The sequence below is a fragment of the Scyliorhinus canicula genome, chromosome 14, assembly GCF_902713615.1.
Source record: "Scyliorhinus canicula chromosome 14, sScyCan1.1, whole genome shotgun sequence".
Taxonomy (NCBI): Eukaryota; Metazoa; Chordata; class Chondrichthyes; order Carcharhiniformes; family Scyliorhinidae; genus Scyliorhinus; species Scyliorhinus canicula.
Window position 1 is genome coordinate 38252035 of NC_052159.1, and position 16981 is coordinate 38269015.

Consider the following 16981-nt stretch of genomic DNA (forward strand, 5'->3'; position numbering starts at 1 on the left):
CTGATATTTATCCGTAGAGAATATTAAACACCTCGCTGATGCCGGGTTATGATTATAACAGTAATGATATTTTGACTTGAGTGAGGGGAAAACCTAAAATAAACCAGCAATCCGCACATGGGTCATTTCAACCGTGCTCCTTTAAAAAAAAAAGCGATGATATAACTCAATTAAGATGCAACAGATATAATGAGCTTTGCCCTGGGATTTTTTCATAGCTCTCAGCGATAGCAAACACATATTTGATACACGGACACGCATACATATACACGTGCACTTTTGATTCTATGGGTATTTGTGAAATAAAGGTAATATGGGGGAAGATGGGGATGCACAGAATGTCTGCATTGACACAAAGAGGACATCTGGGTGGAGTCAGCCTGCTTTCTTTTTTTAGTCGGTTTGAAAGATGTGTCTGGACACAATTTTCATTTGCTGTTGTCTTAAGCTCAAATCGCCAAATTGAAGACAAAACATTGGAATTGTCACAAGTGAATTAGATGGTTAATTGCTGGTGGCATTATGTTAGGAAAGTGCAACATTATTATTGATGTGGAATACACCTCACACAACGCCTCCGCCCTCCCCCAATTTGCTGAGGATTCATATTTCAGTCAATTCATTTTGGGTAAATCACCTGCCAATCTATTTATTTAATGATTTAAAATGTCGCCATTTTGAATAATTAGCTTTCTATTTTCTAATGATGATGGATGCACTTGAGTGGTCAGAATTGAAAGGGGCCCTCACGATTTACCTGATTTATTTCTGGAAATTGATATTTCCTTTTAATTTGGAATGGGGCTGGTTTAGCACACTGGGCTAAATAGCTGGCTTTTAAAGCAGACCAAGGCAGGCCAGCAGCACGGTTCAATTCCCGTACCCTCCTCCCCGAACAGGCGCTGGAATGTGGCGACTAGGGGCTTCTCACAATAACTTCATTGAAGCCTACTTGTGACAATAAGCGATTTTCATTTCATTCATTTTTCATCTGTAAAAGTAGTTTGTGCAACAGAGAATAATTTATTTAAACCTAAATATGCCGAGGAACCTTACCTTGCCTTTAACCCCGACTCTTGTGCTAGAATACTTGGGGATGTGGTTGCCATTGATGACTATTGGTGCTGTGTTGCGGTAAATGGGATTTAGTAAGGACAGCTTATCGATAGAGGGATCATCTATGTCAAAAGAGGGAGGTTACTCTCCCTAGATTCTGCAGTGACCGGAAAATGGCTATGTCAACAAAATGGCCCACACAACAAAAGTGACCAAGGAACATGAGCCATTTTGGGGTTAGATGGGGTCTCTGTCTTCCCCTCCCCAGGGAAATGTAAATTGAAGATGTTTTTGTTGCACTGTCTATTTTTAAAATTAAAAACTGGACTGTAACTAATTGTTGAATAATCCAGGTAAGAAAGTGGACACATCAAACTTTGGAACCGCGCGGCCCCGCGAAGCACGGCATCGCGGGCTTAGCGACCGTCGCTAAGCCCGCGATGCCGTGCTTAGCGGGGCCGCGCTGCTAGCCCCGCCCAGGGGGGGAGAATCGAGTCCGGGGAGGGGGCGCGGAGGCTGCCGTGAAACACGGCCAGTTTCACGGCAGCCTTTACGACTCTCCGCATTTGCGGAGAATCGCGGCCGTTGAGTTTCAAGTCTACTAAGACCACTTTTGGCTATTTCGTACCATTCATCATTATTTTCTTTTCCATATACAGTACTGATTAAATTTAATTTGCCATTGTTCTTCCCATACACATGTCGAACAGTGTCTGCAGATTTGAGTTGTCTCCTACAGTTTCACTGCCTAGTCTAGTTTAATATTTTCTGCAGGTTTGACCCAACTTGGTTTAGATTTTTGATTCCAAGCAAGAAAGTGGACACATCAAACTTTGGAACTTGCCATTAAGTCCTGCCACTCGGTCCTGATATTTTTCTAACTCTTCTGTCTATTTCTCAGTTTATTACCTATTTCCTAGCTTTAGCTTCAATTCCTAAATCTTTGCTCTTTAATAATAGTTTTCAATATGGAAGTTTGTCAGTATCTTTCCTTCAAATAGTAATGGCGAGAAGCAACTTTTGAGAAGAACAACATGAACAACAACTCAAATAAAAACGCTACTTAATATTTTAAGCAATCTCTGAAGTAATACACAGACCATTATCCACCAATTTTGTAAATATTAGGAGAGGAATATATATACGTAGGAAAGGATGATAAAGTGTATTTTACATTTCTGTACATAATCTTATATCCTGGCTGCTAATATCCCTACATTGAAGTATTAGTCTTACTATTTACAAAGAACAGATGGACACACACAATATTTTGATATTTATGGATTTTTATAATTTGAGATAAATTCACTTGGGTTTTTTTTAGTAAAGAGTTAATATAGACAACTGCAGCTTAGATTCTTCATTTGGGTCCAAACATAGACCAAGATATTTACAAAGGGGCAGGAAATGTGCTCAGGAACCTGGAAATGGGCAACAAATATGTTAGCATGTACAGGAAGTTGGTTGAAGGACAGAAAACCTAGTAATGCTAAATTGTGTTTTACAATTTCTAAGGATGGTGGCAAACCCAGAGATGGGTTTTGGGTCCATTGATCTTAAAAAAGTTTAGCCCAGGGTGTAGGAGGCATACTATAAATGACACAAGACTTTGGGTGTGGCTAACGGTGAAGAAGACTATGTTACTATAAGAGGGCATGGATATGTTAGCAGATTGGGCAGACAAATGTCTGAATGAACATATGGGTGGGAGGAACAAGGGGGAAACATGGTTAAACTTTATAAGGAGCAAGGAGGCTCAGTTGATGGGCAGGGAAATTTGACATTCACCAAAAATAGGTATGGAGTTGGTATCAGACAGACATTTTTAGTACCGTTTTGTGTAAAGAGATGCTTTCTGACATTATCCCTGAATGCCTTGGCTCTGATTTTAAGGCTACACCCCCTTGATCAGAACTCTCCTAGTTTTCTTCTATCTTTACTCTCAACTCCTATTAATCACTTTCAACATCTGAATGAAACCACACCTTAATCCCCTATATTCAAGACAATTCAAACTGAGTCTATGCAACCTGTTCTAATTTAACCCTTTTAACCCCAGTGTCATACACTGGGTGGCAAGGTGGTTAGCACTGCTGCCTCACCGTGCCAGGAATCCGGTTTTGATTCCGGCCTCGGTTGACCGTGGGGAGTTTGCATGTTCTCCCCGTGTCTCTGTGGATTTCCTCCAGGTGCTTCGGTTTCCTCCCACAGTCCAAGGATGTGTATGTTAGTTGGATTCGTCATGATCAATGTGGGAATAGGGTGAGGGAATGTGCCAAGGTAGAGTGCTCTTTTGGAGGTTGATGCAGACCTGATGGGCTGAATGGCCCCCTTCTAACCTGTAGGGACTGCTTGAATTTTGGTGAATCTGCACTCCACCAGCTCGACCAATAGATCCTTGATATGCAATGCCCAGAACTGAATGCAATATTCCAGATTGAGTCTCGCCAAAGTTCTTTACAGCTTTAACAGATAAAGATCAACACTCAATTCGCCTAGTGCCTCTTCACTAGTAACATCTAGATACTGCTAGATCTGTATGCTCATCCACAGTACATAGAAACATAGAAGAAGGAGTAAGCAATTTGGTCCTTCGAACCTGCTCCACCATTGCATATGATCGTGACTGATCATTTAGCTCAGCAACACACTCCTGTGCTCTCCCCTTGACATCTTTTATAGTCTAGAAATATAGCTTGCTGCTATTTAGAAAATATTCTGATCTATCTTAGATCCAAAGTGAAAGACTGCTAACTTTCTACATTGAAGTTAATCTGCCATGGTTTTACCCATTCAGTTAATTCATTAGTGTCCCTCGACAACTTTCTGTTTCTGTTTCTATCTACACTTTATTGTGCAACCCAAGGTCCGTCAGCAAATTTAGATGTACGCCCCGCTATTCCCTCATTGAATCACTTATAAATATAGTGCAAGTGGAGGCCCCAGTACAGAATCCGTGGTTGGCACGACCTGTCACAACCTGTTAATTTGAGTATGCCAGTTTTTCCTAATCACTGTTTCCTAACCAAGTCACTGCAATGACAAATTGCTGCTGATGACAAATTGCTACTAATGCAATGTGTTTTCATAAATAGCAACCAAAAAATTCTGTGAACACTCAATAGGTCAGACAACATCTGTGGAAGATGGCCTTTAATTAGAACTAGAAAAAGTTTGAAATTGTTATGCCAAGTGGAAGGGAAGAGTTTGAGAAAAAGAACAAAAAGGAAAAGCCAAAAGCAAAATACTGTGGATGCTGCAAATCTGAAATAAAAACTCAAAATGCTGGACATACTCAGCAGGTTTGGCACTTTAACGTTTCAAATTGTGGTCTTTTTACAGAACTCTGTGATAGAGTTGTTACATCACAAATGTAACATTTGGCCACTCCAGTCCATGCTAACTCTCTATTTATCAGTCTCACTTTCCCAGGCCTATCCTTATAAGTTTCTTTAGACCATAAGATATAGGAGCAGAATTAAGCCATTCGGCCCATCGAGTCTGCGCCACGGTTCGATCGTGGCAGATGTGTTTCTCATCACCCTTCTCCTGCTTTCTCCCCTTAACTCCAAATCCTCTGATTAATCAAGAACATATCTATCTCTGTCTTAAAGGCACTCAGTGGCTTGGCCTCTACAGTCTTCTTCAGCGAAAGGTTCTGCAGATTCACCACCCCGTGGCTGAAGAAATTCCTCCTCATCTCAGTTTTAAAGGATTGTCCCTTCAGCCTGAGGCTGTGGCCTCGGGTTCTAGTTTTTACAACAAGTGGCAACATCCTCTCCACATCCACTCTCTTTGGCCTCTTAGTATTCTGTAAGTTTCAATGAGATCATAGAAACATACATAGAAAATAGATGCAGTAGGAAGCCATTTTACCCTTCAAGACCCCTCTGCCATTCATTATGATCATGGCTGATCATCAAGTTCAACACTCTGATCCCACCTTTTCCCCCATATCCCTTTAGCCCCAAGAGCTATATCTAATTCCTTTCTTGAAATTACACAATTGTTTCGCCTCAACTACTTTTTGTCATAGTGAATTCCACAGATTCACCCCTCTCTGAGTGAAGAAATGTCTCCTTACCTCGGTACTAAAAGATTTACTCCTTATCTTTCTGAATTCCATTGAGTACAGGCCCAGAGTCCTCAACTGCTCCTCATATGACAAGCTCTTAATTCCTGGAATCATTCTTGTGAACCTCCTCTGGACCTTTCCAAGGCCAGCACAATCGTTCCTTAGATACGGGGCTGCAAACTGCTCACAATACTCCAAATGGGGTCTGACCAGAGCCTTATACAGATTCAGAAGTACATCCCTGCTCTTGTATTCTAGCCCTCTCGGCATGAATGCTAACATTGCGTTTGTCTTCCTAACTGCTGATGGAACCTGCAAGAGAATCCTGAACTAGGACTCCTAAGTCCCTTTGGGCTTCAGATTTCTGAAGCCTTTCCATATTTAGAAAATTGTCCCTGCCTCTATTTTTCCTTCCAAAGTGCACAACCTCACACTTTTCCACATTATAGTCCACCTGCCACTTCTTTTCCCACTCTCCTAGTCTGTCCAAGGTGATGTTATTTGCTTCAAGTGCCCTTCCCAATTTACTTTTGAAATTGTTAATTGCATCTGCCTTCTCCACAATCACAGGCAGTGGGTTCCAAGTCATTAACAATCACAAAGTCTTTCCTCCCATCCCCCACTGCATTTCTTGCCCAAAATCACAAACCTGTGTCCCAAGGTGTATGCACCATCAGTTAATGGGAACAACTTTTCCTTGGCTACCCACTTATCCTGAATATCTATTTCCTAGTCAATAGCCAATCCTCAGTAATGCTCTGTCATTACCTTCACACCATGATCTTGTGAAGTCACCTTTAAGGTGGTACTTATCAAATACAGCACCTCTACTGGTTCCCCTTTATCAACCCTATTTGTTAGAGATTCAAAGGAGTCCAATAAATTTGTCAAACTTGATATCCCTTTCATAATACCATGTTAACTTTGCTTGATTTTATTAATCTCTAAATGCTCTGCTATTACTTTGTCACCTCACACTTTTCTGTATTAAATTTTACCTCTTGGTAATAGGGTGGAAGACAGGTGAGATTAAGGGCTCCCGGTGAGGATCTGTGCGGGCCAGTTTGATCGCGGGAGAGGCTCAAATCGGGAACCGCGTCAAGCGATTTGCGATCTAACCGCCTGCTCCTATTGGTAGGATCAGAATCCCGCCTAGACACGGCGCAAAATTAAGTGACACCAATTAAGGGAAATCACCATCTCATTAGCGAGATGGCCTCCCGTGATCTAACCGGCTCGCCAGTGAGAGGTCATGTGGTCGCCAATTAGTACTGGTCCACACAAATATGGGCACCCTTAGTTATTTATACCACCCTATTTATCCTTCGGGCTCAGAAGCTGCTCTCAGCCCAGTTCTGGGCCTCTCGTCACTTCATCCTGTCCTAGCATCAGTGTTGGTACCCTGTGAAATGGCACCTCCTTTCCCATACCAATCCATGTGGATGTCCAGTAAGTGACAATGAGAGGAAAGTTCTGTGGTCAAATCAGGAGAGCTTGGGAGAGGTTGGAGATTGGAACAGGAAGAGGTGAGATTCTGGCAGTCATTTTTTTTGGGGGGTGCAGTGATGGAGAAACGATTCGACTGGTTGACCAGGTTAGAGAGGTTGAAGGCTTCCTTGTGGTTTCTGGGGAGAGCACTACAGCTCTTCCTGGCCCCCAAAGAGTACTGAAACTTGGGGAGGTAGCAGCTGCTGCCCCAGTTCACTGCTAGTTTCCTTCACCCCTGGGAAACCCTGCAGCAGCAGATAACCTCACACTGTGTTCTCACTTGCACTGTAGCAGTCTCATATATGGGAAGCATCCATCTCTCCATTCTCAGACATTAGAAACCTTACACAGCAATAAAAAGGCTGGAAGTTGAGGTCAGATTCTTTAAAATTAATTTTTTTTATGCCTGATCACCGTGAGGCTGTTTAATGTTAAAGTATTTTTAAACTCATCAATAAAATAATGAAAGTGGAAAGTAGGATTTATTGTTCAAAAAACTGGAAATAGTGACGGAAGGTGAATCATTTTTGCTTGTAATGGAGATTATGACTATGAGCAACTGTTTCTTGAAATATTTGTGGGACAGCTCCCTTAACCTGAGAAGCGGTACCTAAATGTTGGTGAGAAGACCTTTGGACTGTGTTTGCCTCAACTGGATGTCAATAGTGTAGTTGGGTGAAAAAAACAATAATAAATCATTGTGATTAGTTTCCCTAGCCGATATATGACCAGATTTGTTGCATTCGATGTTGGAATTTGCTCAAATGACCTCCATGCTTGATTAATAAGGGGATCAGGGGCTATGGGGAGAAGCGGGAGAATGGGGATGAGAAAAATATCAGCCATGATAGAATGGCGGAGCAGACACGATGGGCCGAGTGGCCTAATTATGCTCCTGTGTCTTATGGTCTTATGCCTCTGTTCGTCTGATATCAGAGCCATTACATTAACATGTGGAATTCAGCTAAAGATGTATCTGGATTGTAGCCACTACCCCTGCCCACCACAGTTTAGGCCCATACATGAAGAATCACTATTAGAGTGGAGTGAAGAGGTGCGAATGTCCGTGGAATTGGGCCCCGAAACAATGAGGTACTTACGGACTGAAGGGCCACAAATTCAGAGAAATAGCTTGAGGTATAATGGTTAATGAATATTACTCAGAGTACGCTTAATACAGTAAAAATTGAGTTTGAATATAAAAATGCTGTTGCTACAAATAATTGAAGTTGTAAATACACAGACAGTGCCCCGGATATTAAATTCAATCCATTGTCTTCCCATAGGGGAAAGTTATGTCTGTGCATCTTTTGAAACATTTCGGAAAGTGGACTACACAAAGAATGTAAACCCTAACTGGTCAGTGAATGTCAAGGCAACTGCAACGGGACGCACACCAACATCGATCAGTACTGCCAAAGCAGGCCCTGCTGATACAAAAGAAAACAAAGATTTCATTCGACCCAAGCTGGTGACCATCATTCGGAGTGGAGTGAAGCCACGGAAAGCTATTCGGATTCTGCTCAATAAGAAGACTGCACATTCATTTGACCAGGTTCTTACTGATATCACTGATGCCATCAAGTTGGATTCAGGCGCAGTTAAGCGTTTGTACACGCTGGATGGGAAGCAGGTATAGTAATGCTTCATTTCCAAATGTTTTGAATAAAGTAATAGCTATAATAATACTACAGCCAAGCGAGTGATTGCAAAGGATAGGAGTTTGGTAACACTAGTTGGCTAACATCTCGCCTCTGGTGAATCAGACGTCTCATTCACCATCATTTGTGGTTATGCTTTCAGTGTGGTCCAGCATTTTAGTTTTGCAAGTGTTATCTTTGGATCTTTAAAATTGGCTAAAACTTGTGTCTCGTTTCTGATGCAACTATTTCACAGTCAAACAGGTGGAAATGTTTAATTGTATAGGCAAAAAGTAAACATGTATTACAAATAAAAGCATAGGTCAGTGTCACCTGGAGCAGAGTTCATCAATAATATTATGTAAGAGAGAAGGCTTAAATGTCTTAAGATCACCTGACAAAGTAATATCGAGAACTAAAGAAGATGGCAAAGTAATATCAGCTCATTGTACAGGAAACACACCCTGTGGTTATAGTCGCTTGTAAGGACTGAAACTGTTTTTTGGTAAATATGCTGCAATATTTTACTCCTGTTGTAGCTATATTCTAATTAGGAAGCCATGACTTTATTGTTTAGTGAAGTTAATGCTGTTAAGGTACCCAACAGAATACAAAAGCAAAATACAGCAGATAATGGAAATCTGAATTAAAACAGAAAGTGCTGGAAATATACTCGTGTTAATATTTCTGGTTGATCACCTTTTCATGAACCCATAGTTCCAGGTGAGAATTCTTCCAGCCCCACGCTGGAAGGCTTGGAGGTAAGTGAGGAAAATAGTGTGTGTGTGAGTGTGGTGGGTGGGTGGGGGGGGGGGAGCACATTGGAACAGCACACCAACAAAGCTGTTAGGAATCATTCTGTGGTGGGATGTGAAGGGGATCTTTACATAGTTAAAAGCCCAATTAGGTCCAATTTTGTGGTTGCCATCATTTAATTGGCAGTGTAGCAGCCCCCCCCCCCCCCCCCCCCCCCGCATGTGGAGGCCACAAACCCAATGGCGGTGGATTCCTTGTGGCAGTTTGGGGGTGGGGAGGAGAGTCGATTGCATTCAGAGGCTCCATGACCCAAAGAAGGTCTTTTGTTTATAAATGTTTGCAGTTGTGGCCGAGACATACCGAGTGAAGGGGTTTCACCTCCACCACGCCTCCATGTTAAAGTGTCATCATGGTCTTCAACCTGTCTCAGCAGTGCCCACTTTGAAACCCCATCTTTAATTGGACAGCAAGCTTAGAGGTGGCCAATTAGCAGACTGCCTCCTCCAATCAGGCTCCTGTGAAGTCCTGCTATTGGGGTATGAAGCCCGAGGGGAAAATCCAACCTGCTGACTGTTTCTCTCTCTACAGATGTTTCCACATCTGCTGAGTATTTACTGCATTGCTCTGTAAAGATACTGAAACTCTCTTCCCGACAGATATGTGAAGGTTGGATGCAGTGGTTCAGGAGGGAGGCTCACCACCTTCTGAATGACAGTTCGAAATGGGCAATAAATGCTGGCCTAGCCAAAGTCTTTCACATCCTGTGAAGGAATAAAATATTTCCAGCATTTTGTTTTAATCTCCCACCTATAGTTCTTCCAGTATACTACTCAGTAAAAATAGAATCTCTCAAAGTTTAAATCTTATGCAGGCTATATAGCATTTTTGATATGTGTGCACTCCCAATCCAATGATAATATTTAAAAATCATCCACATTCTTGAGGTATATTTTTAAATTTCTAATGGGAGCTGCTTAACTTGTATCAGTCTTGAATAATCATAAAATTTGAACCTCCAGTCCCTCATCAAGCACAGACATTGTGGCCACAGTTGCTGATATTGCCTTCCTTTATGGAGAATTGTCTTGTTTTGCAGAGGGTTGAAGATAACCAGTATACTCTAGTTAAATTGTCAAATGATCGATAAAGTAAACAAAAATGAGAGGGGGTGGCACCCCTGATGGGGAACTGTAACTAAAACAGAACCCCGAAGGAAACTTGACTAAACCAATATAATAATTCCCATTTTGAGTCCATATGACATAGGACAATCCTTTAAAACTGAGATGAGGAGGAATTTCTTCAGCCAGAAGATGGTTAATCTGTGGAGCTCTTTGCTGCAGAAGACTGTGGAGACGAAATCACTGAATGTCTTTAAGACAGAGATAGATAGGTTCTTAATTAATAAGGGGATCAGGGTTATGGAGAGAAGGCAGGAGAATGGCGATGAGAAACATCATCAGCCATGATTGAATGGCGGAGCAGACCCGATGGGCCGAATGGCCTAATTCTGCTCCTATGTCGTATGGTCTTATGTACAGTTCTGTAGAAGAGCTATATTGGACTCAAAACATAACTGTTTCTCTCCACAAATTCTGCCAGACTTGCTGAGTTTATCCAGCATTTTTTGTTTTTATAATTGTTAGCTATGCGAGGGTGAAAAGAGGCATGAGGCACAAACGGCTAGATTTCTGGGAAGGCATTTGTAATGTTACGATCCCAGACTAGATTGCAACAGTGATTAGGGTACTGGACCAAAACCCCAATAGTTTAGTTTATTGAAGACTGTGTGGAAAGAATGATTCGCTCCAGGAGTGATTGCATGGAAAAAAATAGTACTTTGGTATTTCTAAAATAAAACGTTATTATAAATACAATATTAAACTTTTAACTTCACACCCAAAAGAGAACAACTTACAATTACCCCTTAACATCACTACTCAATTTCCCATTAAACAACAAGAAAAGAAACACATGGCTCTCAATCCAGCTTAAAAATCAGCAGGGCATATAATAATACTTGTGGTACGGAACAGATTCTGGCTCTTGTTAGAAACTCTTCAGACTCTGGCTGAATATCTTCAAATAGCTGCTTCAACTGGGTTGTTTCAGCCAGTTTCCTTGTCTTCAGATATGACTTCTCTGCTTTTAAAATATCATTACTCTCTTTTCTTAACTATCCTCCTGGGAAAGAAAACTGCTTTTACTTGTGGTCAAACAAACTTGTCAGATCAGACTTCACTTCCAAAAGCCTTTCTCCAAAACTCAGTCTCTCTCTGAGCTCCACCCAGCACCGCCATCATCTCCCCAAGCTAAAAAAACAAATGATCTCTGCATGAACATTAACTCCACAGGGACCTTCCCAGTCAATCCACTGTGCACTAACCCAGACTGATAAACAAATTCTTTCATCAATTTCATCTTCTGGCTGCTAAAAACACCCAAGCTCTGCAAACAAAATTAATAAAAAATTGACAACTGCAGTCGAACACACACTAACACCAGGCTTTTAACCTTTAAATTGCCCACTACATGTATACTCCCAATTTTCCTAAAATCTTCCAATTGTCACAGTAAGCCTGGAGAAGGCTAAAAACAATAGGCTAGGAAGAAGTTTACACATGAGTGAAAATATTTGATTAAACTGTTATTCTAGTACGTTTTAACTAGATTCTAGAACATCTTGCATTGAAAGATTGTATTTATGGTTATTAATAATGTGAATATAATTTGTTGAAAATGTAAGAATAGCTTAATCAAATATTTTTAGATTCTAGCACAGAGAATAACAATCACTGAAGTAAAGGCTGAAGTTGACGTAACAGTGTTACTTAGAATAATGGCTATATATATATCCTTTTATCTGTATGCACAAGCAATACATAATATACATAGTTTTATTAAAAATCTTCCTGTCCATATTAGTCTTATATCGTGATTTTTGAGCATTAGGAATTCCTGATATAAAATTATTGAACATATATCACGCTTCAATATAATATAAAAATCCTATCATGCTATTGCTGGAGGTCTTCTATTAATTGATACTGTGCCCAAGTTGCCTAGGGTTGCCTGTCATTTTAAAATTCATTTAATGGGTATTTCAAGTTAATGTATGTTTCCTTGGCTGTCCGCTTTTAATTTAAAATTTATTTCCTTGAATTTTTTTCCTCAGTCTCCTCCCAAGGCCATCTGTTGTTTTACACGCGATTCCTTCTGCTAGAAGCCATCTTCCTCACTGGTGATTCAGGTCCATTTTTGTCATGGGTCTGTGGTGGTATGGATATGAGCACTGCCATTGGTGCAGAGCACTGGCTTCCCATTGGCTCTGGCTGGTCATGTGCCTCTCGTCCGATTGGTTGGGACTAGTCATGTGACTGCTCTCCAACTGGTCGAGAGGCAAGTAGGCCCCACCTCCGAGGCGGGGTATAAGTACCCAGAGTTCCCGGCAGTCGGTCATTCTCTGTAGTTGACCACCGGGCTAACAACTAGCTGATTAAAGCCACAGTTCGGATCCTAAATGTGTCTTGAGTTGAATTGATGGTCCACCAATTTAATCAGCTAGAATTTTGAAATGGAGCTTTGCATCAAGCCTGACTGCCTCCGCACCAGCCCGCATGCTGCACATGTGTCTGCAATTTTAAACACTGGCAGGTGTGTTTTAATAGCTAGCTGACGACTGCAGCCGGCAAGCCCACCAAGGAGCAGAAACTCCACATCCTCCATTCAAGCGTGGGCACATCGGTCTACGCAATGATCGAGGACGAAGGCAATTTTGATGCGGCCATGGATATTCTCAAAGGACACTTTCTCCGGCCGGTCAACAAAGTATATGCACGGCATCTCCTGACGACCAGACAACAGTTCCCTGGTGAGTCCCTCGACGAGTTTTACCAGGCCCTCGCAGCTCTAGGGAGAACGTACGCATGTCTCCAAGTTTCGGCGACGGAGCACATGGAACTTCTAATCAGAGACGCTTACGTTGCTGGCATGCAGCCTCCTTCTATCCGCCAACGATTGCTAGAGAAGAACACCCTCAGCCGAGCTGAGGCCTCCCTGGAGGTTGCTGACCTGAACGCCAGCGCATACGTCCCCGGCTGTGCAGCAACCCCCTGGACTTCATGGCACGCGCCACTCCCGTCCTCCGTGGACCCCCCCCCCCCCCCCCCCCCCCCCCCCAAGCCTGCACCGCTGGTCGCTCCGACAAACTAGCGGGGCCCCGTTGCTATTTCTGTGGCCTCTCAAAGCACCCGCGCTGCCCGGCCCATTCCGCTCTGTGTAAGAGATGCGGGAAGAAGGGCCACTACGCGGTGGTCTGCCAGACCAAGTCGGTCGCTGCTGTTCCGCACAGCGACAGCGGATTCCCCCCCCCCCCCCCCCCGGCCCCCCCAGGGCCCCACGCCGCACACCAACCTCTCCGGCTCGCCTCCCGGCTCCCGCAATGGCCCCACGGTCCTCCCGACCCGCGCCCCCAGCTGCCCCGACCGGCCCGTAGACGCCGCTGACACTGCCCCCAGCCGCCACGAGGCTCCCGGGCACCACCATCTTGGGCCCCGGACGCCATGTGTGGGCCATGGGCGCCGCCATCTTGGGGCCCCGGCTCCACGTGCGGGTCTTGGGCGCCGCCATCTTGGGACCACGACTCCACGTGTGGGTCCTGGGCGCCGGCATCTTGGGCCAACTCAGAAGGCCCTGCAAGCGATTACTCTGCCACTGGAACTCTCGCCATGACTGGCTTCCATCAAGCTCGACCAGTCGCGACCACGCACGCTCGCCAAGACTACAACAACGGTTCAGCTCAACGGACACAAAGCAAGGTGCCTGATGGACTCCGGGAGCACGGAAAGTTTCGTCCACCCTGACACGGTAAGATGCTGCGCGCTCCCCATCCACCCAGTTAAACTTAAAATTGAATTGGCCTCAGGTTTGCATTCCGTCCACATCACCGGGTGCTGCATAGCGGACCTCACAGTCCAGGGGAGGGTTTTCAAAAATTTTAAACTCCTCATTCTCCCCCGTCTATGCGCTCCGGCACTCTTGGGCCTGGACTTCCAGTGCAATCTACAGAGCTTGACTTTTCAATGCGGCAGCCCTATTCCTCTTACTGTTTGCAGCCTTGCGTCCCTCAAAGTGGACCCCCCTTCCTTGTTTGCTAATCTCACCCCAGATTGTAAACCTGTCGCCTCTCGGAGCAGACGATACAGTGCCCAGGACCGGACCTTCATCGGGTCCAGAGGCTCCTTAAGGAAGGAGTTATCGAGGCCAGCAACAGTCCCTGGCGAACCCAAGTGCTGGTAGTTCGGACTGGGGAGAAAAATCGGATGGTCATCGATTACATCAGACCGTCAACAGGTTTACGCAGCTGGACGCGTATCCTCTCCCCCGTATTTCTGACCTGGTTAACAGGATTGCGAAGTACAAAGTCTTCTCCACGGTGAACCTTACGTCCGCCTACCACCAGCTCCCCATTCGCGTGAGTGACCGAAAGTACACCGCGTTTGAGGCAGATGGGCGCCTCTACCACTTCCTCAGGGTTCCATTCGGTGTCACAAATGGAGTCTCGGTCTTCCAACGGGAGATGGACCGAATGGTCGACAAGCACGGTTTACAGGCCACCTTCCCGTATCTCGATAACATCACCATCTGCGGCCACGACCAGTAGGACCACGACATCAACCTCCAAATATTCCTCCGAACCGCAAAACTCCTTAATTTAACTTACAATAAGGATAAGTGCGTGTTTAGCACCGACCGGCTAGCCATCCTTGGCTACGTAGTGCGTAACGGAGTGATAGGCCCTGATCCCGAACGCATGCGCCCCCTGATGGAACTTCCCCTCCCCAACTCCCTCAAATCCCTCAAACGCTGCCTGGGCTTATTCTCAGACTACGCCCAGTGGATACCCAACTACGCCGACAAAGCCCGCCCCCTCATCTAGTCCACCTCCTTTCCCCTGTCGATGGAGGCCCGCCAGGCCTTTAGCCGCATCAAAGCGGATATCGCAAAGGCCACGATGCATGCTATTGATGAGTCCCTCCCATTCCAGGTTGAGAGCGACGCGTCTGACGTAGCTCTGGCGGCCACCCTGAACCAAGCGGGCAGACCCGTGGCCTTCTTTTCACGAACCCTCCACGCTTCCGAAATCCGCCATTCCTCGGTGGAAAAGGAGGCACAGGCCATAGTTGAAGCTGTGCGATATTGGAGGCACTATCTGGCCGGCAGGAGGTTTACCCTCCTCACAGACCAACGGTCAGTAGCTTTCATGTTCAACAATGCACAGAGGGGCAAGATCAAGAACAACAAGATCTTGCGGTGGCGGATCGAGTTGTCCACGTACAACAACGATATCTTGTATCGTCCTGGGAAGCTCAACGAGCCTTCCGATGCCCTATCCCGCGGTACCTGCGCCAGCACGCAGATTGACCGCCTCCGCTCCTTCCACACGGAACTCTGCCATCCAGGGGTCACCCGTTTCTATCATTTTATTAAGACCCGCAACCTGCCCTACTCCGTCGAGGAAGTCAGGACCGTCACTAGGAACTGTCACGTCTGCGCCGAGTGCAAACCGCACTTCTACCGCCCCGAATGAGCGCATCTGATCAAGGCATCCCGCCCCTTTGAACGTCTCAGTATAGACTTCAAGGGTCCCCTCCCCTCCAACAACCGTAACACATATTTCTTGAGTGTTATCGACGAACACTCTCGATTCCCTTTCGCCGTTCCCTGTCCCGACATGACTACAACAACCGTCATAAAGGCCCTCCTATCCATCTTCTCCCTGTTCGGTTACCCCACGTACATCCACAGCGACCGGGGGTCCTCTTTTATGAGTGATGAACTGCGTCAGTTCCTGCTCAGCAGGGGCATAGCCTCTAGCAGGACGACCAGTTATAACCCCCGGGGTAACGGTCATGTCGAGCGGGAGAATGGCACCATTTGGAAGACCATCCTGCTGGCCCTACGGTCCAGAGATCTCCCTATTCCCCGTTGGCAAGAAGTCATTCCCGAAGCCCTGCATTCAATCCGGTCTCTCCTCTGTACTACCACTAATCAAATACCTCAGGAATGTCGTCTTGTTTTCCCCAGGAAGTCGTCCTCAGAATCCCCTCTCCCGACCTGGCTGGCCACCCCCGGGCCCAACTTGCTCCGGAAGCAAGTGCGGGTGCACACGTCCGACCTGTTGGTTGAGCGAGTCCAGTTGCTCCACGCCAACCCGCAATATGCGTACGTGGAGTATCCCGACGGTCGGCAGGATACGGTCTCGCTCCGGGACCTGGCAGCCGCCGGCGTGCGGCCTTCTCCCCCTACACCAACACCACGCCACCACGACCCAGCGCACATGCCCCCTCGTCCCTGATTACAGGGTCTCCACCACCGGCCCGGGGTACGGAGACACATCTACGACCAATGCTCCCGGAGGCAAGGACGACCATCGGCCCGATGTCACCGGCTCCACTGCGACGGTCCTCCAGAACATCACGGGCACCCGACAGGTTGATCGTCTCCATCTGATGCGGCCATGGGACTTTTTTTTGGACATTTTTGTGTTATTCTGTTGCTATTAGTAGTAATAGTATTGTTTTGCCACGAGCCAGTGGGCAGCTCACCCCTGTCGATTTTCGCTGCTCATACCACCAGTCTACGGACCCGAGCCGACCCGACCCGAGCCGACCCTCCCACTTCCACTTCCACCCCCCCTTCTTTCTCCACAAGGAGTGAATGTGGTGGTATGGATATGAGCACTGCCATTGGTGTAGAGCACTGGCTTGCCATTGGCTCTGGCTGGTCACGTGCCTCTCGTCCGATTGGTTGGGACTAGTCATGTGACTGCTCTCCAATTGGTCGAGAGGCAAGTAGGCCCCGCCTCAGAGGTGGGGTATAAGTACCCAGAGTTCCCGGCGGTCGGCCATTCTCTGTAGTCGACCACCGGGCTAACAACTAGCTGATTAAAGCCACAGTTCGAATC

The 16981-nt window shown here is 45.6% G+C and overlaps 1 protein-coding gene across 3 annotated transcripts in view; it reads left to right on the top strand.

Moving 5' to 3' along the window:
• The window catches only part of dclk1a (doublecortin-like kinase 1a), a 475245-nt gene that overhangs the window by 4604 nt on the left and 453660 nt on the right, over positions 1-16981 (top strand). For all 3 annotated transcript variants that reach the window (XM_038818045.1, XM_038818046.1, XM_038818044.1), the window contains exon 3: positions 7906-8252. In XM_038818045.1, the coding sequence (XP_038673973.1) occupies positions 7906-8252 (347 nt within the window). The remainder of the gene's footprint in view (positions 1-7905; positions 8253-16981) is intronic.